This window comes from Protobothrops mucrosquamatus, unplaced genomic scaffold (assembly GCF_001527695.2).
Source record: "Protobothrops mucrosquamatus isolate PMUCROS unplaced genomic scaffold, P.Mucros_1.0 scaffold56, whole genome shotgun sequence".
Classification (NCBI taxonomy): Eukaryota; Metazoa; Chordata; class Lepidosauria; order Squamata; family Viperidae; genus Protobothrops; species Protobothrops mucrosquamatus.
This window is the reverse complement of record NW_015386436.1, coordinates 256882-282408: the sequence shown is the minus strand read 5'-3', so window position 1 is coordinate 282408 and position 25527 is coordinate 256882. Positions and strand designations below refer to the sequence as shown.

Sequence of the window (25527 nt, the reverse complement as noted above, 5' to 3'; positions counted from 1 at the left end):
GGTTCCGTCAGCTGCAGCCGTTCACTGAGATTATTCGCTTCCCCCCCCCGCGCCATTGTTAAAATGGTAAGGGCCGGAAAGGGCGGGGCCTGCGCCGGAAAGGGAAGCGCCGGGCCTTTCACGATCGCTGGCGTGCGCGATGGCCGTCCCGTGCGCCTTGATCGCCAGCTGCGCCGCGGGCTTCCCCGGGGAGGAGCTGGCGAAACGTGAGTCGGCTCGAGCCCCGGCCTTGCTTTACCCTCCCCGGAGGCCTTTTCCCGGCGCTGCTTCTACCCTGCCCTGTCCGTGGCGAGAGATGTTCCCCTCTGAGCCCCGAGAAGCAAAGAGTCCCTGAGCATGTACAGAGTGCGCCCGATGGCAGCTGCTCTCCCAGCCGGCAGTGAAATCCCTAATGTAGCCCTCAGGCCTGGACTTAATCTGGGTGAGCGCGGGAGGGCGGCAAAAGAGGGCCCGCCTGCATGGTGAGGATGCTCGCCTAGCAGCCAGGAGAGTGAATTCTGGGCCTCTCGCCCAGGCCCCGGCCCAGGCCCCGGCCCAGGGTGCTTCTTGGTTGCGGGACGGGTTCCCCACCTTGAGTTGACAATGCGTTTGTGTCTGCGCACATGTAGTTGCTGTGGATAGATGGGTGGCATATAAATTTAACTGTGGTGTATGTGTGTGTGTATACACACGCACACAATCACACACACATTTAAAAAGGTGGGCTAAAATAATAGTAAAAGCTGTTTGTCTTGCTCCTCCAGATTATTGGGGGTCATTAGGATCATCCTAATGAAATATTGAGCAGGACGAGCAGGATTCATCTTTTATGAATTTGCATTTTGCTTTTTAGTCAGAAAGATTTTTTCTCTCCACTTCCCACCCAAAGGAAGAGAGAAAAGTGGTAGAGGAGGAACCTCCTTTTTGAGACCAGGAAGGAGTGCTGAGCAATACTTTGGCTTTTGTGGGAAATGCATGCTGGGTTGGTTTCAGCTTCCTGCAGATCTTCCTCCAAACGTTGATAGTCGCCTTTTGTTCTAAGGAAGCTAGATGGGCTTAGAACATTTTCAATGTCTCACTTAGTTTGTTTAATTTTGCCTTTGGATCCTCTAGGAGGGGTCATTGCAAGTTTCCTGTTTCCTTCCTCTTCTTTAAAAATAAGGATAAAAATAAAATTTCCTATTTTAATTGATTACAAATAAATATGCGGAACAAATGTCTGTCCAAGAACAACAGTCCACTATTTTTAGATATTCAATAGCTTTTGCTATTGAAATTTCTTTTAATGTTTGGTTGAAATGTACTGTACTGTATTCATTTTCAGTTTTCAGTTTTCACCACCTACTGGTAGTTCTAATCCTGCCTATTGAAGTGTCAGTTGCCCCATGTTGCCATTTTAAGCATAGCAGCCTCTTGGATATTTGAAGATAATTATCATGGTCACCCTTTAATTGCCTTTTCTACAAGCTAATCATATCCCTGTCTTTCAGCCATTTCATATGGGATTTTATTTTCAAACACATCCTGTTGTGGTTACTATTGCTTGACACAATCCAGTTTGGCAGCATCAAATAAGTGTCCCATCTAGTCTGATTAGCACTAAACGGTTCTACCACTTTTGTGATTTAGAAATTATTGTTGAATTCAAACTGAGATGCTGTTTGTTTTTTTAGTAAAAGTAATAGACAGCTGGCTCAGTGATTAATCTGTTGCATGGTTGTGTCTTCATTTTTTTTACCTTAAATGCACGATTTTTAATAGCTCTCACAGTGAGGAAATTCCTCTATTTCCAGTTTCAGTCTCCCACTGTAACATATTCCCCCATAGGCTCTTATCTTTGGGAGCTATGAGAAATAAATCCTTCTTTCCTGTGACAGTCCTTTAAATATTGTCTCCCCATAGCCTTTTTACTTTAGTTTGAACATTGTTTTGTTGTTTTTAACTAATTAGTCATGTCCAACTCTTGGTGACTTTATAGGCAAGTGCTCTCCATGCTACCCCTGTCAAGCACAGCTTCTTTCAGTTGTTGGGTGCTCAACGTTGCATGGAGATTTGATGTTATCAAGCCAGCGCGTTCTTTGCTTGCCCCGTCTTGTTGTTCCACCAGCCATTCCTAGCACCGCTGGCTTCTCCAGTGAATTTGCATGCATGACATGGCCAAAGAAAATCAGACGTAGTCTTGTGATTTTAGCTGCTAGTGATGTTTCTGGTTTTATATGATTTGACACCTCTCTGTCAGTTATTCCGGCTGTCCATGGTATACGCAGTAATTTACCCCAGCGCCACAGTTCAAAGGAGTCAATTCTTCTGGGATCAGTCATTCTTAGTGTCCCAATCTCACGCCCATGCATCGTAATAAGGAAGACTATTGCTCTAGCAGTTGAACATATCCAGGTCCTTTAACTGTTCTTCATAAGACTGAACTTCCAGGCCCTTTGCCACTCGTTCCAGTTCCTCAGCATCCCTCTTGCACTCTGCTGACCGGAATTAGACACCGTGTTTGGGTGTGGTCCGATCAGTGCAGGGTAGAGGAGAACGGGCACTTTCCGCAGTTTTGACATTAACGCTGTTGATGCAACCCAAAACTGCATTGGCTCTTTTGACAGCCGGAGCCGGTTGCTTTGTGCTTGGGCGGAAGGATGTGTGCTTCATTCCACCAGGTGGCTCTCCAGGCACGCTGTGTTCGCAGACCAATGCAGTGGAACCATGAAACGGGGATCATCTTAAAAAATACTTTTAAAAACGTTGAAAGATACTTGTGAAGTGAATTAGCAATGCTGGGAGCTTAGGTCAGAAGGATTTGGCAGCAATAATTTTAAAACTTTAGTAGTCCAATAGTTAGAAGTATGCTAGAAGAAACATTTTTAATCTTATGAATTTGAAGTCAAGACCAAGATTAAGCTGGGGAGAGCCAGAATTTGGCTTCTGTGTGGAGTCCTCCTTCTGCTGTCCGGCTTTAGCCCAGGATTAGGAGCACTCGCTGTGTTTTTTCAAAAAATTGCGATGTGTGGGATTGTGTTTGTGTACTGAACAATCTTGACAGTGGATAACCAACATGGAATTTGCAATCCCGTTTGTATTTTTTAGGAAGTATGAGGAAGGAGGTATAGGCAGGTGGATATATATGTACTGTACAGGTCGTCCTCGACTTACAGCCATTTGTTTAGTGACTGTTCGAAGTTGCAACAGCCCTGGAAAAAGGAGTTTATGACCGTTTTTCACACTTACGATTCTGTTATGGATGGAAGCTTATCAGACAGAGACCCAGCCTAGAACTAAGGAGAAACTTCCTGACAGTGCGAACATTTCATCAGTGGACAGCTTGTCTTCAGAAGCTGTGGGCGCTCCATTGCTGAAGGCTTTCAAGAAGAGATGGACAACTATGCGTCCAGAATGGTATAGGATCTCCTGCTCAAGCAGAAGGTTAGACTAGAAGACCTCCAGATCCCTTCCAACTCTGTTATTCTGTTATTCTTTCAATGGCTAAGTGATCGATCATAAGTCGATGACCCCCAGTATAGTAAATGTTAATGAAGTCATGTACGCTGATGTTAATGAAGGAGATGTCAATCTGATCATTTTGAAAAGTCAAGAATACATGATTGATGGAGAATTTGATCCCTTGTGCTGGTGTTGGTAAAGGAGATGGAGCAGGATTGCACAGCTCAGCGGTAACTCCGGCAGTGACCGACTGGAGATTCATCCTCTAACTCAGTTTGGCTCTGAGGAAAAGTGTTGGGCTGAAGCAGCTGTTACCTTTTTCATTTGACACGTCTGTGTGTTCCGGTGGTGTTCCTCTGCCTCTGATTGTGTGAGGTGGTATGCAAATATGGGGCCAGCTGTTGCGTTGCAGGGAGGGCTGGTCTGGGGCATGGCACAGGATCAAGTCCAAGAGCTGGCATGCACTCTATGAAAACAAGCCGTAGAAAGCTAGCTTGGGAGGCCTGCCAAAAGGTTGTGGTTGCCAAAGCATCAGTTGATTTTTTTCTCTCTCTCTCTCTCTCCCAAAACTTTTTGTATGTGATACCACAGGCCCGCCCTGAGGTTGGAAATATCAAAAATTAAAGTGAGCAGTTCTCCCACGACACGGTTGTTTCCCAACCCACTATTTTTGTCATTATGGCGGGTTTGGGGAAGGACTTTTGGGGGGTTGGGATGTCAGCCTGAAAGCCTATCCAAAAATGGGTATATTCTCTGCAGCTAGATATAGAAAGGTGTCATTATAGAGTGTGAGGCCTAGGTGATTTTTGTATGAAAATGTGCACAGCTTCTGTGGGGAATTTCCTAAGGCCAGCCGTCTGAACAAAACGGTTCCAAGATTCTAGACAACCAACGGGTGTTTTTTACACCCTGGTGTGGGTGGCAATGGGAAGCCTATTTATACTTAGCCGGCTGGGTCAACCCTTCTCGTGGGCAACTGGTAAAAACAGATGAAAGATAATTCTGGGAACAGCATTATGTGCGAAGGGGAGGGTGGAGGTGGGGATCTGCCACAATTCTGCCCAGCCCACAAAGTGTTTCACCGTCCATCAACCCGAAAGCAGGAGAGGGGATTGTTTTTTCAGACGTGAGCCCCCTTTCCCCCCCTTCCTCCCCAGGTCTTTTCCTTGCCAGGTTATTTAGGTCTCTTTGTTCTGTCTTGCAGTTATCACCGGAGGAGGAGGAGGAGGAGGAGGAGAAGAGCTTGCTGAGCATATTGCCGCAGAGAGCGGAGCCCGGTTGTACCCCTGGACGATAGACAATAAGTATTACTCGGCTGCCATCCATCTCTGCGTGGTGGCAAATGTGTTTCAGGTGTCGGCGGAAATTGCAGAGTCCATTCAGGCTTTCCTGGTTTACTTCGACAGCACCACAGTGAGTGTTGCCCTGCAGTTTGGGATGTAGAGTAGCATAGCGTAGCGTAGCATAGCAGAATTGGAAGGGATCTTGGAGGTCATCTAATCCAACCCCCCCCCCCCCCGGTGGACATTCTGGTTCAGAAACTGTGGGTGGTGGTCTGCCATCGATGACCTGTAATGTTTGTTGAACTGATGAATGTATTACAATTATAAAGCACCGTCTGCTTTCAAATCAATTCCTTCCCAGTGTTTGGAGAGTGATTTTAGAGAGTTTATGGGTGGGAAATTCTGGAAGTTGAAGTCTAGACATCTAAAAGTTGCTAAGGTTGAGAAATTCTGGTTTACATGAAAAGATACGCATTGCCATACATTATTCTTCTATACTTTCTGAGAATTTATCGAGGGATTTGTTGGATGTCTGTTTTTTTATTTATAAATTTTATTGGCCGCCCATCTTAGCACAGGGTAACCCAGGGTAACAATCATGTTATTGATTGTAGAACTTCCACTAGTCTGCATAACCTGGGTCTCCCTCCATGGTATGAAGGGGGGGGGCTGGTGGTGCAGGACCTGCTGGATCGGGAGCCGGGAGGCCCAAGTTCAAGTCCCCTCCCAACCACAGACACTCCTGGGGCCACTTTGGGTCAGACTCTCAGCCCAGACTGTCCCATAACCTTGTTGCGAAGGGAAAAAACCAGGGAACACAGATTGTGTATGTTGTCTTGGCTTCCTGAATGAAGGATGGGCTATTTTCTATCAAATATGTAAAATTGTGAAATCTACTTGCTTAGATTCCATTGTTGTTGTTGCGGCTTTGATACTGCTCTTCCTTTTTATAAAAGCATCTAAATGTAAACAATGCCTAAACATTATGTATGTGTGATGGATATACCGTTTGATTTGACTTCTGTGGAATCAAGAAATCACAGGGCTGGGAGGGACCTTGGGAGTCTTCTGGCCTGCCTCAGGCAGGAAACCTCCTTGCATCCCAGACAAATGGCTGCCAATCTTTTCTTGAAGGCCTCCAGCAATGGAGCACCCACAGTGTAGATATAGCAATGTATGCAGAAGCAGCAAGTGGGTTGGTTGAAATGCATATGTTAAATCTAAACCTAATTTTAGAAGTAGATAGATGTGACTCCTAGGAAGAAATGTAAAGATTTGAACACCAGCAACCCTCTGCCTATCACAGATATTCCTGAGCCCCTAGGCTTTCATTCTGTGGAGAGAAGGACCACCTGCAGCCCTAAATGGGAATTCTCTGTCTAGACCTGTCCCTTTTTCTCTTCTTTTGTGTTCCTTAGCAGGGCAGGAGACTCTTTCTCAGTTATCTGCAACTCCTTGAGAGTCACTGGGTAGTGGCCATTAAAGGAAAAGAGGAAAGCAATTGAGCCAGGATCTCAGAACAAGCCACCTTGGGTTCCAACTCTCTTTTCTTCCATGGAGAAAGCTAGTGTAGCAGCTTGACTTGGAATCAAGGACAGATCTCATTTCATGCCTATCCTGGGGTGGTTGTGCTTTTACACGCTCTTCAAAGTTCCACAGTAATCTCCGCTGGTGAAAAGTTATGAAAACTTTAGATAGGTAAAATCATCTTGTAGTAGGCTTGCAACTCTGTGCAGTGTGTTTAGATTGCTGGACAACAACCCTGCATCATGCCTCTACTCCTTGGTTGGTTAAGCGGGCCCAAGAGTCCTAATGGTTGATGCTTGCCCATAGATGTCAAATTTGTAGATTTTACATTAAGGTTAGATTTTTGATCCAAATTTTAAGGTGGCTGATCTCCCTTCAAACTTTTCTGCTTCTGAGCATTTTCTTTTTACAAGGATTGTTACAGAATCAGATATGTTTTTGCTTGTAATACTCCATAAAGCCCGCAGCGAAGAAGCCAGCTATTTGTACCCTTTTACAGGTATCGGGGCTGGATGCTGCCTCTCAGTGGCTTCCTCTTATAGAAGACTGGCTACCAGAAGTGATGATCTTGGTCTGTGACAGAGTCTCTGAAAATGGTAAGGTGACGAGACCAAACTCTGGTTAGGGTGTGAATCTTGGCTGAAGCAACAGAAGGAGCAGCTTGGATTGGAAAGGCCACACAGTGGTGCCTCAGTACTCATTGTTAATTGGTTCCAGGAGGGCTGATGAGTACCAAAAACAATGAGTACCAAACAAATTTTTGCCGTAAGGAATAATGTAATGAGTCACAAGGCAGCTGACACCGACAAGTTCTAGCTTGTGTGTTGAGTATCAAACAAATGATGAGTATCAGGGCAAAATGTTCATGTCAGAATGCATTGAGTAGCAAATTTGATGAGTACCAAGGTGCCACTGTATTTGCAAAATCTGAAGCTGAGAGCTGTGCTAAGCTCCACAGGCTGCTTTCTGGGCTACAATTCCTCAGTGCTGGTCTTACGACAGGCCAGCTAAGCAACTGCCGACCGCACAGGGCTGCCTCAACATCCCAAGGCGGTAGAACAACTCCCCAATTAAAATATTACATTTAAAGAACTACCATGTTTACCTGCAAGAAAATTGACCAAATGGAAAATAACTATGAAGTGTATTCAGTAAACATTTGATAGGTATAAGCAAACGTTCTCTGGAAAGCCCATTTCTCAGCCTGTCCAGCAACTTTGGCCGACTCCGATTGGAAGCCCTCTGAATGATTTAGGCCTTCCCGTGGAATGGGAGTAGTCCTGGCTTAGCCACCTGATTTGGGATTGGAATTTCCATCGCTGAGTGAAACGTCATTTGGCGAGACATCACAGACCCCACTGCCCAACGGAGGCAGCCTCGATAGTCCCCGTTGCAGTTGTTAGGATGGGGCCATTGTCTTCTCTTATGCTGCTCTGCTCGCCTCCACTTGAACTCCCCCAGCCATTAGGCTTCCCCATCCCTGCCCTTCTCCCTGCCACTGGCCTCCGGCCCCCTCCCACCTCCCCTCGGCCCCTCGCCATCTTCCTCCTGCTGCTGCTGAGGGGGAGGAGCTGGGCCCGCCCGGCCCCTTGCCAGCCTTCTGCCCAAGGCTGCGTGGTGAGTTTGGGGGGAAAGGCTGCCTGTGCCCACCAGCTGCCTCGTGCAGGGCCAGGCCAGGAGCGCCTGGTCAGCGGTTGGAGGAGGAAGGCGGCCGAGGTCAGCGGGGGGAGCAGGGCAGAGCGGAGCACAGGATGGCCCGGAGGGCAGAGATGGAGGAATAGGCCTTCATGTTCATTTCCCGTTTACTTTAACATTTCCAGCGCAGCAGATCATTCCAATGTACCGGTTGCGTTCTTTTCCTGTCCGGTGACAGCTTCCCCCTGCTGAGCAGGTTGCCCACCTGCAGCGTTCCCCAGAAGGTGCCAGGAGGTTTCAGCCGTGCCTGCCCTCCCGTGAGCTTTCCCACCCCAGTGCCCTTTTCTCTCCTCCGTGCAGGTGTCCCCCGGCAGAAGGCCCAAGAGTGGTGCATCCAGCACAGCTTTGAGTTGGTGGAGCTCAGCCCAGAGGAGCTTCCGGATGAGGAAGGTGAGATTCGGCTTTTGCCTTCCGCCCGCAGGGACTTTCAAGCCGTTTGGTTTCCTTCTGCTCATCGGCAAGTTTTGTCCTTGCCAGAAAAAGGCCCGTATTTCTGCCGGAAGCATCGCTTCTCTCCCCACCCAATCAGTGGGGCTGCTGCGTCACAGATAGTCGGAGACCGTGGTTTTGGGATGTGTGCAAGGGCGTCTACAGGGTGTGGTAAAAAAAAAAAATCAAGCTGGTAGCCACAACAATGTGGTTGCAGTTCTTATTTTTTGTGGGCATTGTGCATAACAAAGAGGCGGATCATCTCTCCTACCATTGTAACTGCCAGCTCAGCTTTTAAAAACAACCCTGGACTTATGGATCAGTACATAATAAATCCAGTCTCTTTGAGTGTCTACTTTTTCAGACCTTTTTTTAAAATGCACATCTATTGCATTCACCACATTGTCTCAGGAGCTGAGCTTTTTGGCGTGCTTCTTTCTGACTTTCAAAATGTTGAGATACTTTTTGCAGAGAGAGTGAGTAATGGATCACATGCCAGATATTGGAAGGTTGCTGTTCCCCACCAGTCCCCTTAGAGAGAGGTGTGGGGTGCTTAAGATGCCCCACAGAACTGGTCCTTTAAGATGCTGCCTTCTGGCTCCTTTGTGTCATCCACGCCACGTCCGTAAACATTGGGGTCACAGCACTTTCTCTCATATAAGCTCCTGGATACTGGCAACCTTGAAAACCTCTCTCTCTCTCTCTCCCTCCCTCCCTACATACATGCATACATACATACATACATACATGCATGCATGCATACATACATGCATACATACATACATACATACATACATACGATTGTAAGTGGAGAGCTGCCCGTGGCGCTTCTCATTCAGATGGAGAACTGAGAACGGCTTCGTTCTCTTGAGCAGCGTCCAGGCTTCTCCTCCTCCTCAGTTTCTGACAAAGCCCTTTTAACGAGTCGTATTCCAACTCTGCTCTCCTCATCCCCACTTTAGACGATTTCCCAGAATCTACAGGAGTGAAACGAATCATCCAGGCCTTGAATGCCAACGTCTGGTCAAACGTGGTGATGAAAAACGGTATGGGCTTTTAAGGTCAGCTTTTAAAAATTAATGCAAATAATTTTCTGGCACGGGCATGGAGAAATTCTTCCCAGACGTCTGGTACACTGGGAGGCAATTCTGTGGGGATTTCTTCCCCGGCAAGGGTCCCTGTTACCTGAGGAATGTCTGGGAGGGCAGAGGCAACCATCACTTGCTCCGAACTGTCCACGCGGGGCACCTCGCGGTAGAACAACGGGAAAGCAAATTCTGGGTGGACGGTGCGTCATCCCTATAAGAAGAATTCGACAGTGGAATCAGTTGTCCAGAAAGATGGCAGAAGTAATGTGGATGCCTTAATCAATGGATTCTTGCAGCAGATTGGACTCCTTGAATCGTTCTTCAGTCCTTCCCGTTCTTCATGGCACAGGCAGTCCTTGACTTACAGCCATTTGTTTAATGACCATTCAGAATTACAGTGGCACTGAAAAAAGTGGCTTATGATCAGTTTTCACACTTAGGACCGTATCGGCATCCCCACTTGGTCATGTGACCACATTTTGGGTGCTTAGCCACTGGCGGGTATTTAGGACGGTTGCGGCATTCTGTGATTCTTGCTTGCCAGTTTCTTAGGGAGCTTCCGATACGCGAAGTCAGTGGGGGCAGCCAGATTCCCTTTAATGACTGCATGATTCACTTAACAACGTCAGTGATTCATTTACAGTCATGGCAAAAAAAGTTGTAAAATGGGGCCTGATTTAACAAAAGTTGTAAAATGGGGCCTGTCTTGCTTAGCAGGGGAAATTTTGGGCTCAATTGTGGTTATAAGTCGAGGAGAACCCGTGTCCCTTAGAAACTGGTCTTCGAATGTGGTTCTGGTTTTGAGACTTTTTGGAGAGCTGCAGAGTGGAGCTCACGGTGCTTTGTAGGGTGTCTTGCAGCCAAATGGAGCCCCGTCTGGAAGCAGGAGTCAAAAAGGTCAAGGTGGCCGCCGCGACGGGGCCCTCAAGGCTCCGCCTGGCTTTTGCGGGGGAGGCCCAGGTGACACCCAGGAGGGGTGACGGAGGGCTTGTAGGCAGCCTGTCGGGCAGAGGAAACGCAGCTTTAGGCTTCCCTCTCTCTGGATTTTACTTCGCGAGGCCATTTGCGCGTGCGAGAGATGATTGGTGCACTCGGATTTAATTCTGGGTGAGCAGCCTGTTTTCCCTGCCCTGCGCAAAGCCAGTGTGAGACGGTGCGGGTGCCCCCCTTCCCCCCCCCCAGGACGGGAGTGTCAGCCCGGCCGCAGCGCCTTCGGCCTGGAAGGGCCTTCCGCACCCGGCGGCTTCCTTGGGCAGAAGCGTAACTGGCAGCCGAGACATTCAGGTTTCCTTCTCGGTGCTCTCGGTCCGAGTCATTGGCCGACCTGGCTGGCCGCTCGGCTTTGCTCTGTGGGTGGGGGGGGGGAAGCTGCTGCTGCTGCTCTCCTGCTAGGAACGGCCCCGGTTTCACCCCCTGCAAAAGCTTCACGCCACAGTCTGGGAGGGAGAGACTTTGGGGGGATGGACTTGCTTTTCAGGTTCGGGGTGAAATCCATGTTTGTGGAGAATACCCTTTTGATTGCTGATGGCAGAAGCAGCTGCCCAGGGCGGTGGAGGGGAGGAGGGGTCCCCTCTGTGAAACACGTCCCAAGAGGTTGGTGCTCCTGCAGGGGCAGGAAGGAGCCCAGAAAAGCCGCAGCTGCTCCCAGGTTCTGCTAAGAAAGGCCGGAGGGGAAGCCTGGTGGAGTCCTGCAATTGCTGCTGCTAGACCAGGGGCCCCCAACCCCCCTGGCCACGGGCCACTATTGGGCCATGGCCCATGTGGAACTGGGCCAAGCAAGCAGCGGGCAAACGTGCCTGCAGGTGCAGCTGCATTTGCACAGGCGCCAGGCGCTCGTGGCTGAAGCTCCGTCTGCACAAGGGTCAGGGGCCCCCGTGCAAAGCACCATTTGGAACCAGCCCCTCCCCCCAACCCCCACTGGTCCGCCAGGCCGGAAAGGCTGGGGGCCACTGCGCTAGAGCCCCGTCCTCTGGCTTTAGCCTATTCCAGGATGGTGACCGGCCTTCAGGGACCAGCACATTCAGGCAGGGGCCACGTGGGGGCCCCTGAGCCACGTCCTGGAGTGTTGCAGCCACAGCCTCCGGGTAGCTTGGCCTCTGGCTTCTGGCTGGGAGTTTCTGAAGCTGCAGCCGAATGCCCTCCAGGCCAGGCCAGGCCAGGGCAGGGCGATGCCCGGCCAGCCATTGGAGGGCCTGGCCTTCTGCTGACTGACCATCCTTTCTTCCTTTTCAGAGGCAAGCCACAGCTTTGGCCTTTTCCCAGCCTTAGCAGGGGCAGATCGCAGGATCGGGTCAGAAGAGAACAAAGCTCCAGAAGTAAACAGTCATTTTTAAACATTCCTGGGTGGGACCTCTGTCTCCTTACAGCTTCATCCTTGGCTGTTTTGCCTTTCTTCTTAGAGGCAGCTCTGCATCTCTTATGCCCCTGATTTAGCTCCGGGGTACTCCATTTTATTAATTCACTGGGCAGGGCCCTTCATCCTTTCTTCAAACATTTAATGTTGTTTTTTACAATTAAAACATCGTGTTCCAGGGATCCCCATATTATTTCTGCTTGGTATTGCAATTGGAATTTACCTAGATTTAGACAAAATGTCCTTTTGAACTGGTTTGGCTCTCGTTGGCCTCATGGGATTTGCATCTTTGAGGCTGGCTCAGCACAGCCCGTACTTGGTGCCCATTTCCACTGGCGGGGGTTTCATCTGACGCGACTTCTTTCCCTGCCCGCCAGGCCAACTGTTTGCCGCCGGCCGAGAGGGCCCAAGCTGTGGTGGATTCAGAAGCTGTGGCTCCTGCGGATGGAGCCCAGGGTGACCCCATTGCTGGTAAGAGCCTCTTTGCTAAGTCCAGCACTGGCGGCAGGGAGGGCAAGTAAGGTGAAGGGGAGAACGCAGGTCCGTTCCCTCCATCGGTTGTTTGCAAGAAGCTCCTTCAGCCCATCCGGTCTCCCCTCTCGGGAGGACTCTCACAAACGTCAGTGGCTCTCCTCACGCCCCAACCCACCTCCCGCTCAGCCAGTCAGCCTGGCCGAGAGCTGCCTCTGTTTTGGGCTTCTTTGCAGACCCAGCGCTGGACACGGACATTCAGGAGCTTGCTAGCCTCACCGCAGGAGAAGGAGACATTGAGAACTTTGAGCGACTCTTCTCCAAGCTGAAGGAAATGAAAGGTAACCTTCAGCTTATTTCCCCAAACTCAGAAAATAACTTGGTTTTCTTGCCAGTGTGCCAGGGCAGGGCTGACTTTCAGAGTGCAACAGCCAGGTCGCTCTCCTCAGGAGGGAGGGAGGGAGGGAGGGCCAGACGGATGCTGGGAAATGCAGTTTCCTAGTAGTGACCTCTAGGAAGCAGGAGGAGTGCAGCAGAGCAGCCCTGTGCTCTGGAGGCCTGCTGCGCTGTGCTGGCCGGCCTCCGGTTGCCTCTGCCTTTACAGGAGCAAGAAAGGAAAGCTGGAAGTTAGGAATCCATCCTGGCCTTCTGGCAACTGATGTTAAGACAAAAATATTTGGGCACGTAACGCAAACCGTCTTCTGTCTCCCCAATTTACCTGCTGAAGTTAGAAAGAGCCTGGCTGGGTTTCCTCACTGGCATTGACCTGCCTTGAGCCTTGCAAAGGTTGGAAAACTGCCTAGAGAAGGAACAAGGAGTAACCTAGAAGGTGTGATCAGAGGTGGTGACAGGAGGAGCTGAAGTTGCACCCATCGGTTCCTGCCGGCCCATCGGCTGCTTCCGGCTTCTTTCAGGGCAGGCAGTTTCTGAGCAACAGACGGTCACGATCTGTCTGTCCTTTTCATGCCTTTGCACGTAGCCTTTTCTTTTTCATCCCCACCGAGTAACGACATCTTTCTTTGCTCCAGCTAAAGGTGACTTTTCTTTCCCTTTCATTCTCCAGAAAAGGCTGCCACTCTGCCTCGCGAACAAAGAAAGCTGCATGCCGAAAAGGTAAGATTCTGGAGTGGGCATACCTTTTCTGAGCCCAAACCCAGGCAGATGCTGCTTACTAGTACCCTAGTATCTCACGGAGAGATTTCTAGCCCTTGCCTCTTCCCTTACCAGCTTCTCTCCCCAACCAAAGTCAGAATTATTCATGCTCAGGTTTTTGTTTGTTTCTCCAAGTTGCAGCTCCCAGGAAGAAGTGAAGTGTGTACTGATGTCCTCCTGGATGAAGCTGAGAGATCTACCTGGAGGGAGCTTGTAGGGTGTTTTGTCTCCCACAGGTGTGGGGTAAGCCTCTGGGAGTTTCAGTTTGTTTGCTTGACTCCTAGGTTACCAAAGCCTTCTGGATGGCCATCGGGGGAGACCAGGATGAGATCGAAGGCTCATCTTCCGACGAGGGCAACTAAGGATGGGGGTTTGCAGACTGGAACGGGACTCTGGTTTTGAACGTGCGACAGTGGTTGGCTGCCACCACGAGACTTAGTTCATTCCTGTCCTTCAGCATTGAAAAGTAGCTGCCTCCGTTGTCCCCTTGTCTGGACTTACCAAGGGGATTGTGGACCTTCAAGTGAACAGAGCCTGTTCTCAGTTAAAGGAGAAGCTGCACCGTGTCTTTGCAGCTGCTGCTTTGGGATAGACCAAGCATGGTTCCATTGCCTTCTACCTTGTCTTCATATCAAAATACAGACTGAAATCTGGAGGGGAATGTTTGTAGAAAGTTATCTGTTAGTTTAGGAATCTTGATGTCCCTAGACCCTTAAAAGGGGAGAAATGCTGAAAAATGCAGCTTCTCTTGGCTCAACTTCATTTGGAATCGGATCCTGAGTGTTTTATCAAATGCTGGCTGGACAAGGGGAGATAGAGCTTGCATGCTGTCTATCCTGCCTGGAAGTTGAATATGAATTAGCACAAGGAGAAACATCTGAATGTCTCCTGTCAGTGGGAACTGAGAGAGGCTGTGTGCAATTCCCACCATGCTGGAAGGAGGCTATCGTTTCAGTCTTCGGAAACAACAAAAGGAGGGTCTTCCTTTGGGGAGGGGAGCATCTCTCTTTGGAAACCTGCAGCCAGGAAGGTTAGAATTCTACTAGGGGTCCCCAACCCCCGGGCCACCCAAGCAGTGGGCGAGCACACATGCACAGCTCCACTTGGGTGACGGGTGTTCACGCGCAAAGCTCCTTATTTGTGATTGGCAGGCATGCACGCCACTTGCACGAAGAGCTGCATGTGCTCACGAGCACGTCTTGACACTCGCAGGGACCCATCCCCTTACCCCCACCCCGCCAGGCCGCCCCGCTGGAAAGGTTGGGGATTGCTACCTTATGCAGAAGCAGCAAGGCTGGACCTGTAGCAGGTGACAGGCCCTGCAGACTGTTTCCTGCAAAAGACATGTAAATCTTGGGGCTCCCTATTAGTGTCAGCAGAACTCTGCCATCTGCTCCTGCTCTCAGGCCTGAAGCAGCCTCCCAGGCAGATAAAGCACTCCAGAGTCTAGTTACTGTGGCTGGGAAACTTCACCATTGCAGCCTGCTGGGATCCCAGCGTTCTGTGCAGTTCTTCACCCTTTCTGCTGGGAGATGTGGCCCAGTCACCCAGCCCCATCCGGGTGCTCACAAGCTGCTTTGGGCTGTGGCTCCCAGCCTCTGCAGCCATTAATCACGGGTTGGGTCGGATGCGAGCTGCTGCTGCTGCTGAGGCCTGGAGAGGGCCCTGTGGAGAAGGCGACTGAGTGGTGGTCCAGCCACGGATGGACCCTTTATTTGGTGTTGTGTTAGGATGAATAAAGTCTGCTGGAAACAGACTGCTGTTTGGTTGGTTTGCATTCTGCCCTTCCAAGAAGATCTGGTGATGCAGCAACCTGGCCTCTGCAGGCAGGCAGGCAGGCACAAGAGCTTTGAGGGGCTGCTGAGTTTGGGACAGGCGGGCTTTTGAGGGGAAGGGACTGGCCACGAACGATGGACACAGATCCACTTGACAGCCAGGGGACCCAGCTAGGCGAAAAAGGGAAGCAGCTTCTTAACTAAACCTAAGGATGTGCCTCTTGCCTAACTTGTCAATGTTCACATTGCCCAGCTATACGCCCCGGAGTTCCCATCTGGCAAGGCCACCGCGTCTGCAAAGGAACCTTTGGGGAAGAAAAAACTTGTAGTTCCATAGGGACCAGCATGGCCTGTCCCGGTTGGAGCTGCTGCTTATTCCCTAGCTGGATTCGCATGACTTCTAAAACAGGAGAAGGATTCTTAAAAGTTTATTAGAAAGGAGGCAAAAAATATCCCAGAACTTGAAATTTCATGTAAAAAAAACCCGGACATGGATGTTATAAAAGCTTTTAATAGAGGTAAGCTAAAGGCCAAAAAGCAATATACAGCCGTAGGTGCAAAACATCCGGTGGGGAGCATGTCACAAGAGCTAGAGAGAAGCCCACTATTTCTCAAGAAAGCAAGAGCTGAACTACTTCCTTCCAAGGTGGGAAGGAGAGCTTGGCATACGCTGATGGTGCCAACGGCCTCATTGTATCAAGGGCTGCTAATGGAAAGGGAGGAGAGCAGAAAGAAGAAGGGCCACTTGCTTAGGATCCCTTTTGCTGCTAGAAGCCCGTCCCAACCTCAGCCCCCCCGTGTGAGGCACAAAGGCTCTTCTCTGTGTGTAGAGCAGCTTTCCTCGACTGCTCTCCTATGTTGGGGAATTGCCATTTCCCAATGCCCGACCTCTGTGGCCCACAGCCCCAACCCAGCCAATGACGGATGCTGTTTGCTCTCAGTCAGATGGGGGAGGCCCTCGGAGGGGGATGCTGGTCCTGCAGCCCCCACGGTCCTCTCTATGAGGTTGGCACCACAACTGCATGGCCCGTTCAGCTTGGAAAGTGTCACATGCACGGAGGGCCCTAAGAGTGCTGGTTATCCAAGGCAACAGTGAAGCAGGTGAACAGGTGCAAGCCAATCCAAAAGAAATTAAGTGCTTTGCTCCTGAGAAAAATGGATGGACTGACTTCTGTCTCATAGGTTATTTTATTGTCTGAATCTACATCGGACTATATACCTCTGTCAAATCTTTCCCCAACTCTTGAAGTTGAGAAGTATCTTGAGGAAATCTGGCTACTACATTAGTTGCATAAATAAATATATACCTAAAACCATGTTAAAACATTTTAACCACACCTTCCTACTGGAGGGGCTAATCATTTCTTACCCTACCCTAGGACATTTTAAACTCTGGTTCTGCCGGCCTCTTGAGGATTTAGAAGCACGGAGCTCACTTTTAGAAACCCCGACACCCCTGCCCATCCAGAACACAGCCAGCCTCCTGCCCAGTCCGCTCCCAGCCAGCCTGATCATCTAGCAGTTGATCTCAGCACAGCTTTCAACCGTTCTTCAACTCTGCAGAACCATCCTTGAATTCTTACCCTTTGTGTCCTTTTGCTGGAAAGCTTCCAGCAGCCTCTTTTCTCCTGAAACCCCCAGCCAGCCCATTTTCAGTCCTTTTCTGACGTGAGGATGCTGTTCCCAGGGGTCTCTAGACAGCTCAATACGAAAACAATGCACACTGTGATTTGGCTCATTATCATACAAGGGGAAAAAAAGTTTTATCGAAGTCAGTAAAATCCCGAGTGCATCCTGGCCGTCTGGACATGCCAGCCAGCAGCTGCGTAAGGCAAAAGAGTCCAGGTCAGCTCCTGATCAATCCACTGAGCAGATGAAGGAGGAGATTCCAGTCATGGGGTCGCTGCTGCATCTTAAGGTCCTGCACAGATTAAAAGTTCAGAAGCCGCATGGTTTGGCAGGCAGATGCATGCGCTCACTGCATCACCCAACAGCATGGGGCAAGAGCTTCAGACTGAACGGGCCCAGCCCCAAAACAAGCTGTATGTGCCAGGGAGCCACAAAGGCACTACTAGCAGATCAGCACCTGTGAATCCCAAGAGAGTTCGTTTCACTGCAAAGAGGAATTGCAGTGGTCGTCATCCAAGGCTTCAAAGGCGGCACATGGGGTGGCACACCACTGCCAAGGCCCAAGCATTAGTGAAGCAAAGAATCGTGTTTAGGAGAAGAGCAGCTGGGAGGGGGGGGGCGTTTCAACGTTACTTTCAACCATCAACAAAAGCCCGAAGCATCTTCTCTGGAGCAACAAATGGGCTCCAGGCTCCCCCAAACTTTGTTGAGCTTGAATCGATGTAAACCTGAAAGGGCAGAGGACAGGGAGACGTACACAATTATCTTAACAATCCTATACTTTACACAATATTGCCCGAGGCATTTCTTGTGCTCTTCTCATGGACATCTGGTCAGTAGAGCAAAACGTTTCTATCCAGTAATGCTTCCAGGTTCCTTTTAAAAATACACTTGCGCCGCTTGCAAAGTAACCAAGTCTTTCTTTAAAGTCCAGCTCTAGATATTCCAATGAGGAGTTTTCAAGATTTTGGCACTTGTGTGAGTTTCATGTTGTATGGCTTTGTTTTGCAAATTTCCATTTCAGGTAGCAAGAAGCAGGTCAGACAAAAGTCTGCCCTGCAGCTTTTTAGTTGGTTTTTATCTGCAAAACAAGATTTGGGTTCACCTATGTCTGTGCTATGTAATGCTTAATCAGAGTTTGTTGACTGAACTATCATTAGTAAGTTTGCAGAATATATCAACCTAAGTCGAAGCATATGGCTTGGTGTAACCAATGCAGCCTGACACTAGTAGGTCCCACTCAAGACCTGAAAGAGGTCAGATCCACACCTGAGCAATAGCTTACCTGACTTGACACCTGTTTCCCCAACTAATGAGCCCAGGAAGCTAGAACTGAATGCCTCTCTGCACCATTTCAAATTTCTTCCAGGCAACCTTTAACAAGGCACAAAGAACATTTCTAGCAGGTCTATGACTGCAGCTCGTGGAAAATTAAATGCACTTAAGTATATTGTATTTTATGGCAGTTTCTGGGCATTTAAAAATCTAATTTGAAACATCAATATAATACCAAAAACATCAATTTGGGAATATTTTTTTTCTGTTTATACTTGAATAGAGTCTGGGTGAGTTCACATATACAGCAAAACTATGTTTTGTTGAATAAGCCCCAATGGGTGGATTTGGATATCCTAAACCAGTGCTTCCCAAACTTTTATCTTCATTACCCAAAACATCTTTATCAGAAAGTCCTTATTTAAATGTCCCTGTTAGGTTCATGTGTTGTTATCCAAAGAAAACCACTTTTACCCAATTTGGGGTAATTTACCCAAGTTTGGGAAGCAACAATCAAATAAGGTCCACTATGATTTAGCATAATCAACAAACACAATCTTAGGGTGGGATTTTTAATTTCACAAGATTATCTGGCTTGCATAAGATCTTCTACAAGCATTCCCACTTTTATCTATAGGGCAAAGAGTTCAGTTGAAATTTTAAAAAATTAGACTGCTTCTGAGAATTTTGCTGAACTATATTTCATGGGCATTTTGGTGGTCTGATGTCCCAGGCTGAATGAAGCAAGGTTTGCAATCTATAGAAAATGTTCCCTCGTCACTGAACGTAGAAACCCAGAGACATTTTCTAAAGAAACTTCTCCTGTTTGTGAAAATGCTGATCGTGCCTCAGTTTTGCCCCATGCACGTGCTAGCAATGGAAAGATTTATGGACAGGGAAATGATTTATCCAGTAGACTCATCACAGAGCACTGAATACAAAAAGGAACTCTCAAGAAATAAAATCTGACTTGTGCAAAGTGACTAATATGCTGAATAAGAAAATATATATCTATGTATTTAAAACTATCTTTTAAAATTTTCTTCACTGTTCATTTGCAGATTCACATGGGCTATCCATAATTTGTCCGTCCAGCAATGAATAAGTTATCAAAAACAGAATATGTGTACGTGATTGATCCGGGAGAGCCACACCATCCAATTATAATTGGGTTGGATGACCAGATCCTTCAACGTAAAAAGGCCTCTCAAACTAGTATAAAATGTAGTGTTTCAAGGAGAAAACCTGAAAAGTGAATTCCCTGCACCCAAAAATTAAGTTTTCACCATAACGGACCTAGCTGCCTTAAAATTATCCAACAGGCTAGGATGCTCAGAATTCCCAGAGACAATATGAGCTCATGCCCAGCATATCTGGAGGAAACAAGGTCAGTGAAAACAGCAAGAGTTTTTCCCAGTAAGCTAGAACACACCTATGGCTACTTGATTAAAGCTGTACAGAACCCGGAGCAAAATATTTCATCCTGGGTGCCTAAAAAATCTACACTGACCACATTTTTTAAAAAGCCTCCAAAAATGTCTTTGGATTGATTGTTCTACCAGCCACCCCTGCTATATCTTTTTTTTTTTTTTTTTTACAAAAAGCATGCACACCACACACATACTGCAAGTTTTCTGTCCTTGAATTATTTAAAAGTATTTCTGAAATTCAAATATTCCATACTGTATATTGTCGTATGGTTAGGGTTAAAGTTACTCTGAATCTTTATAGACAACTCCGGCATTCCTCTGATACTGAAAGGTGAATTTAACCCTAAAAAAACCCCAATGGGGTTTCAGATGCTACTCCTATCTTACTCAGACTGAGAACAAGCCTTTTTAAGGTCCTCCTTTTCCAAGGAACCTCCATCATTTTACGTGATGAAGCAGCCATTTCTGTTTCTGAAGGCCGACAAGATTAATACTCAACTTTAAACAATCTGTCAAGACGTTAATCTGAAATTTAAATGGTATTTCTTATCAGCATTCCCAAACATTTGCCAGTGGACCAAGTTGAACAAATACACAATTCATTCAATACAGTTAAATTATTCTTTACCATGAGGTTTTTTCAAATTGTGTTCTTCGATATTATTTTAGCTTTTTAGGTTTTAGTTAAAATCTGCTTAATTCGGAGGAAAAATAATGGAGTCTCAGCTTCTGGGGACTGGTTGCTGAGGTTTTTTTTAAAGTCTTGAGACTCTAGAAACAGGTCCAAATTTCTGCATAATTCCAGATGGATTGGCTGATATGAATAACATTTACTTCTGAATCTGATCACAAAGACACCGCAGGCAGATTTCGCCCTCACAATCAAGAAGCATATTAACCAGATTTACTGGCCAATGTAGAACCCTTGCAAACATACACACACCCACACACAACTGCTTTGAAGAATAGTAAGCATGGCTCCAAATATGTTTACAGATGTTTGCTTAGTTACAAGAATCAAAATAGTAATAACTGTCAATTAAATCATCTTGGAGCTGTGCTGTGGTCAGGCTGTTCCGATTTTATGGATGGAAAAGATCCGATTTGGCAGATGAGTCAAATGACCAAGGAGATTCTATTGATAAGGAAGGCGCGTTAAGTTTCTCCTGGCTGACTTTGCTCCATAACAGCTCTGGGGTCTCTGTCTTCTTCCCTTCCAGCTGATGCTTTGACAGGCAGTTTTGGAAGTTTCTCCTTCTGGATGCGCAGAGTCCTTCAGAGGTTCTTGAGAAGACAGGATCATGAGCCCAGCAGGACAGCACGGAGGAAGTGGCAAGATCCAAGCAAGTCCCAAGGAGAAGCAATCTTAAAATATGGCCCGAAGGACGAGGGATGAGCTGGGGACACTTGCCTTTAACATTGGAGGTCTTAGCTCTGAGATCATCGCAGTGTCAGTTCAAGCAACCGTTTCCATGTACGAGATGAGGCAGCTCCTCCTTTGGGGCCAGACATCTTCAATTAATGGCAGCTTATCAATCGGGGCTGCAGATGAGGAGGACAATCCCCTCCTCCCCACGTTGGCAAAGGGCTGGCAGAGAAAAACATCCAGTCGCCCAGGGGGAGGCTCAAAAAGAAACGTTAGAAGATGTCTTGGTTTCTCTCCCCATGCCTGGTACTAAGTGGAAATTCTTGCATGAAGAGGTAGGAAGGAGGAAGGGCTAGGAGGAGACAGAACCATTTCCTTGCTCTCTAGCCTCCCAAGAATTGCTGCCAAGTGCCACCCTGTGTTATAAAGCCCATCAGCCACAGCCTGCCTGTCCTAAATTAGAAATCCAAGCTGCCAATGGAGCCAAGGCTCTCCTCCAGTGGCCCACGTGGGACCCGCCTGGGCATCACAAAGCTTGGAGTGGATCCTCTGAACACAAGAACACTTACGATGAAGTCTTTGCTCCTGTCCAGGAGGCCAAAACAAAACCTTTCACTGAACAGAAGAGAAGGACACAGCCGCTACCCTAAATGCTCATTTCCATTCTGTATTTTGTACATTGCCAGGCAGGAGGCTGACCTCTTTTGTCCCTACGCAAGATTTGACCCGATTCCACCTTCCGCATCCTTTAAGACACGCTGGAGCAGCGGATGCTCGGGGAGCCCATCTGCGTCAAGACCTTGTCCAGCCACTGCAAGGGGCCGTTCAGGTGGAGCTCGATCCAGCAGGGAGTGCTGGTGACCGTCTGGCGTCTGGAATGGAAACACAGAGAGGACGACTGTATCTCCATGAGAACATGAAGGGGAGGAGAGGAGCAGGGCAGAAACCCAGGATCGGTTCTCTTTCTCCTGATCAGCAGAAGCAGATCGATTTCAGCCGGTTGAGGCCGGGCAGGTCAAGAAGCAGGCCCAGCATGGTGCTCCTTATTGTGGTTAGACAACAGGATAGAACGGTGAAAGCCCATCCTAGTTTCCCTTGATCCCAGCTTATGCTGAACAAAATCAAGATGGGTTTTTGAGTCCATCTCTGATGCTTTCCTCTTTGGAAATGCTTTGGAAATGCTTCTGACCTCTGAATTCTCAGGATTTGGAGCCTTTTCTGCTAGGACCCCCTCAACACCTGGCTCATTTCTTCCCTGATCTCAAAATTAGCCCTGCCGGCCTTCCCAGCTCCTGGGAAGGAGGAGGGAGGTCTGTGCCAGATTCCAAGCACCTCTGCCGCCGGCTCCAAGGACCGCACATCTCTACAGGGTTGGCAGGGACCTTGGCGATCATCTAATCCAGTCTTCTGCCCACTGGGGAAGTCCCTGCTTGCTCCTGGGGCAACTGAGCCAAAGCAGGCTATCACAGAGCCCCTGCCACTTGCTCTGCTTCTGTTGATCAGGGAGAACAGGGCATCCTGCTCAGTGGAAGAGGGAGAGAGTCACGCGTGGGAAAAGATCAGACGGGGGACCCTTCTCTCCCCATCTCCCACTGCACTAAACATGGGAGTGCTTTGTGGGAATTAAAAGATGCGAGATTTGCGATAGATAAAAGCCAGGTCTTCTGGACACCCCGTACATTGGCTGTTCTCGGATGCTGTGATGGAAGCCGTGCAAATGGTCCAGGCCACTGTCCTGATGACCACTGACAACCCTCAGGAATCGCCCGCAGCATTCCTTGAATACCAGCAACAATAGAGGAGGAGGCCCATCGCCTTCCTGTTCTGCTTCCTGAAAAATCAGGCCGCTGGTAGGCGACTCGGACACCAGTGCCAGAGGGCGCCCAGCCTGGCCCAGCCAGCCCTGGGCTTTGCAACTGCCTGGGAGGAGCCCCTGGTGAGAGGGAGGGAGGCCGGCCGGCCGTGCTTAGCCAGGTATGTCCCCCCCCCGCTGGGCAAGAGGACCCAAGCATCCTGCTGTGAGACTCTGTGAGACCCGGAGCCCGAAGCCCCTCAGAAGGGAAATGGGGCGCTCCCAAACACTGAGCCTGCCCTTCTGCTGTCCCCACCCAGCATCCTTAACCAGAGGAGAGCAAAAGCTACTCTAATCCGAAAGCAGAGGCCGCTCTGCCCCAGACTGACCCCTTCAAAGACTCATGTAGCAGAAAGGGGAGGGGGGAGAAGCAGCTCTGGCTGGGCTGGAGACCAAGGGATACAAGGCCCTGCTAACCCCTACGTAACATGCAGCCAGGAGCCAGTTGCAATGCACAAGCACAGAACGTACTCCCGCCGGCTGTCTCTTCTCAAGGACCGAGGCCGGCCAGCCCCACCCAAGGCGGTGGCGGCAGTGGCAGCAGCGGCAGCAGCAGCAGCATGCACATCTGGAGCTCATTAGACACCCTGGCCGTCGGCCAAGGCCCAAAGCAGCCTGAGCAGGGAGCAAGCCAACTGCAAAACAAGATGGACTCCAGACATCTGGAGGAGCTGGGAGAGGTAACGTGAGAGGTCTGGGCGCCCACTCCTTCCCCGGCCCCCGTGGAAAGCCGCAGCTGCTGCCCTTTCCCAGGAGCTCATGAAAGCAGGGCCGGGATTCCCCCCCCCCCCGCAGAGGCGCTTTCTTTCTGAGTCTTTGCAGACGGCCCAGTCTTGGTTCTGTGCCTCCCCCCCTTGGTAGCAGCCCAGCCATTCCTCCATCCCCCACTTTCCCACCTGGGGTCTCCTCCCAACCCTGCAGAATTCCTTCCTGCCCGTCCGGTCCCTAAACGGCCATCTGGGGACTGCAGGCCTCTCCTCTGCCTCTTCGCCCAAGAGGAGCTGGGGGCTCAGGAAGCCTCCCCCTCCCCCACGTACAGGTAGTCCTCAACTTATGACCACAAGTGAGCCCACCTGTTGCTAAGTGAAATATTTGTTAAGTGAGTTTTGCTCCGTTTTACGACCCTTCCTGCCACACTTGTTAAGTGAATCACTGCATTTGTTAAGTTAGTAACGTGGTTAAGTGAATCTGGCTTCCCCATTGACTTTGCTGGTCAGAAGGTTGCAAAAGCGGATTGCGTGACCCGGGGGACACGGAACCGTCGTAAATGTGAATGAATGGCCGAGCCTCTGAATTTTGATCCGGTGACCCTGGGAGGCTGCAAAAATGGCCCAAAGTCACTTTTTTCAGTGCTGCTGTAACTTTGAGCAGTCGCCTAACGAACCGTCGTAACTCGAGGACTGCCCGTACCTCCGGGCCTCCCACAGCTGCTCCCCCCTTTCCCTCCCCTTTCCAGGGTGAAATGCTGACCTGTACTCGGCCCCCCAGCCCTTGACGAAGCTCATCCGGATGGTGCACATGCGTGTCAGCTGGTAGACGGCCTCGAAGCCCTGGTTGACCGACTGAGCCAGGAGGGCGGCAAATTCCTGGTTGTTAAATATCTTCAAGTTACACCCTGTGGAGGACAGAGAACGGACACAACAAGAGGACCAACATTAGCAGGGTTTCCCCAACGGCATCGCCTTGTGTGCCCTTGTGTCCTTCAGCAGCTCACCACAGACAAGACACAACACTCCCGGAGGCCTCCAAGGTTGGTGAAACAGACCCACAAAACTCTAGGACTGAAAAAAGAAAGAGGAAGGCCTCTTATTTTCTCCGGCTAAAAAGCAGGCAACCTTCTTTCAACAGTCATTTTCCTATTAAATAACCAACCAAGAGCTTCTCGTTTACAATGTGAGATTTGTGCAGCTCCAGGACACCTGTTAGCATTTGCTCTAGCAGCAGGAAAGGATACTGCACAGATAAATACCAGAGAGCTATGATGTCATAATATATTAATTTGGTAAGTTGCTGGGTTAATAAAACTGTTAAGAGGCCACCTTGGACATCAAACAGAAATATTAATCATTATGAATTTTAGCTGTTCACCAAGGTCAGAGGTTATCAGAAGATCACATAAACTTTTAAATCTTTTATTTTGTAAAAATAAATCAAATCTGTTTTGTGCTTATGTAAATATAAATGGAAAGCAAAAATCCATCACATCTGGTGAGTTTCACCTTAGAAATTGCTGGAATAAAGATTATTTTAAAAAAAAATGAAGTGGGAGGTTGATGAGGTAGGATTTACTTTTATGGAATCTATGCTGGCTGACTTTTGACAAAGGTTAGGGCATTCCTCACTGTGCCTAGTTCTTTTCTCTTAATTTGATTGCTCTCTGTAACCAATTTCCATGGAAGAGCTATTAAGCTGACCAACCTATAATTTTGTGATCTCACTACATCCTTTTTAAAAATTGGTGTTGCATTTTCTGATGCATCTGTGCAGTTTTTGCTGCAGGAGTGTAGAAGGTTCACCAAGATCAACATTGCAGACCGTTGTAAGTTGTAAGTTGAGGTCTCCCTGTACAAGTAATCCCGTAAATTAAAATAGATCTTTCTTTGGGGACCATCCTCCCCTTTGGGGACCCCTTCTTCCTGGACTGGGCTGAAATTAATAAGCAAGGGATGGTAAAAATCCCCCACTGAGCCCCAACAGCGAAGCAGTCAGTAGAAAATGTCTTCTTCCAATCTAGCTTCTTCCTTTGGCCCCCCCAACCATGGCCTCCATTCAATCTCCCTTC

General features: G+C 48.8%; 2 protein-coding genes across 3 annotated transcripts in view; one reads left to right on the top strand and one right to left on the bottom strand.

Annotated features, from left to right (window-relative positions):
• Window positions 1-139: 139 nt before the first annotated feature.
• On the top strand, window positions 140-14149 carry AAGAB (alpha and gamma adaptin binding protein). The gene is made up of 10 exons (XM_015811920.1): window positions 140-206; window positions 4643-4833; window positions 6730-6826; window positions 8226-8315; window positions 9317-9400; window positions 11675-11757; window positions 12173-12266; window positions 12503-12607; window positions 13330-13379; window positions 13703-14149. Exons 1-10 carry the CDS (start codon window positions 140-142, stop codon window positions 13778-13780), a joined length of 939 nt encoding a protein of 312 aa, XP_015667406.1. The 3' UTR covers window positions 13781-14149.
• Window positions 14150-17219: 3070 nt separating this feature from the next.
• The window catches only part of SMAD3 (SMAD family member 3), a 49353-nt gene continuing 41045 nt past the window's right edge, over window positions 17220-25527 (bottom strand). For both annotated transcript variants that reach the window (XM_015811892.1, XM_015811893.1), the window contains 2 exons: window positions 24216-24360; window positions 17220-21765 (listed from right to left, as the gene is read on the bottom strand). In XM_015811892.1, the coding sequence (XP_015667378.1) occupies window positions 21642-21765; window positions 24216-24360 (269 nt within the window). In that variant the 3' untranslated portion in view covers window positions 17220-21641. The remainder of the gene's footprint in view (window positions 21766-24215; window positions 24361-25527) is intronic.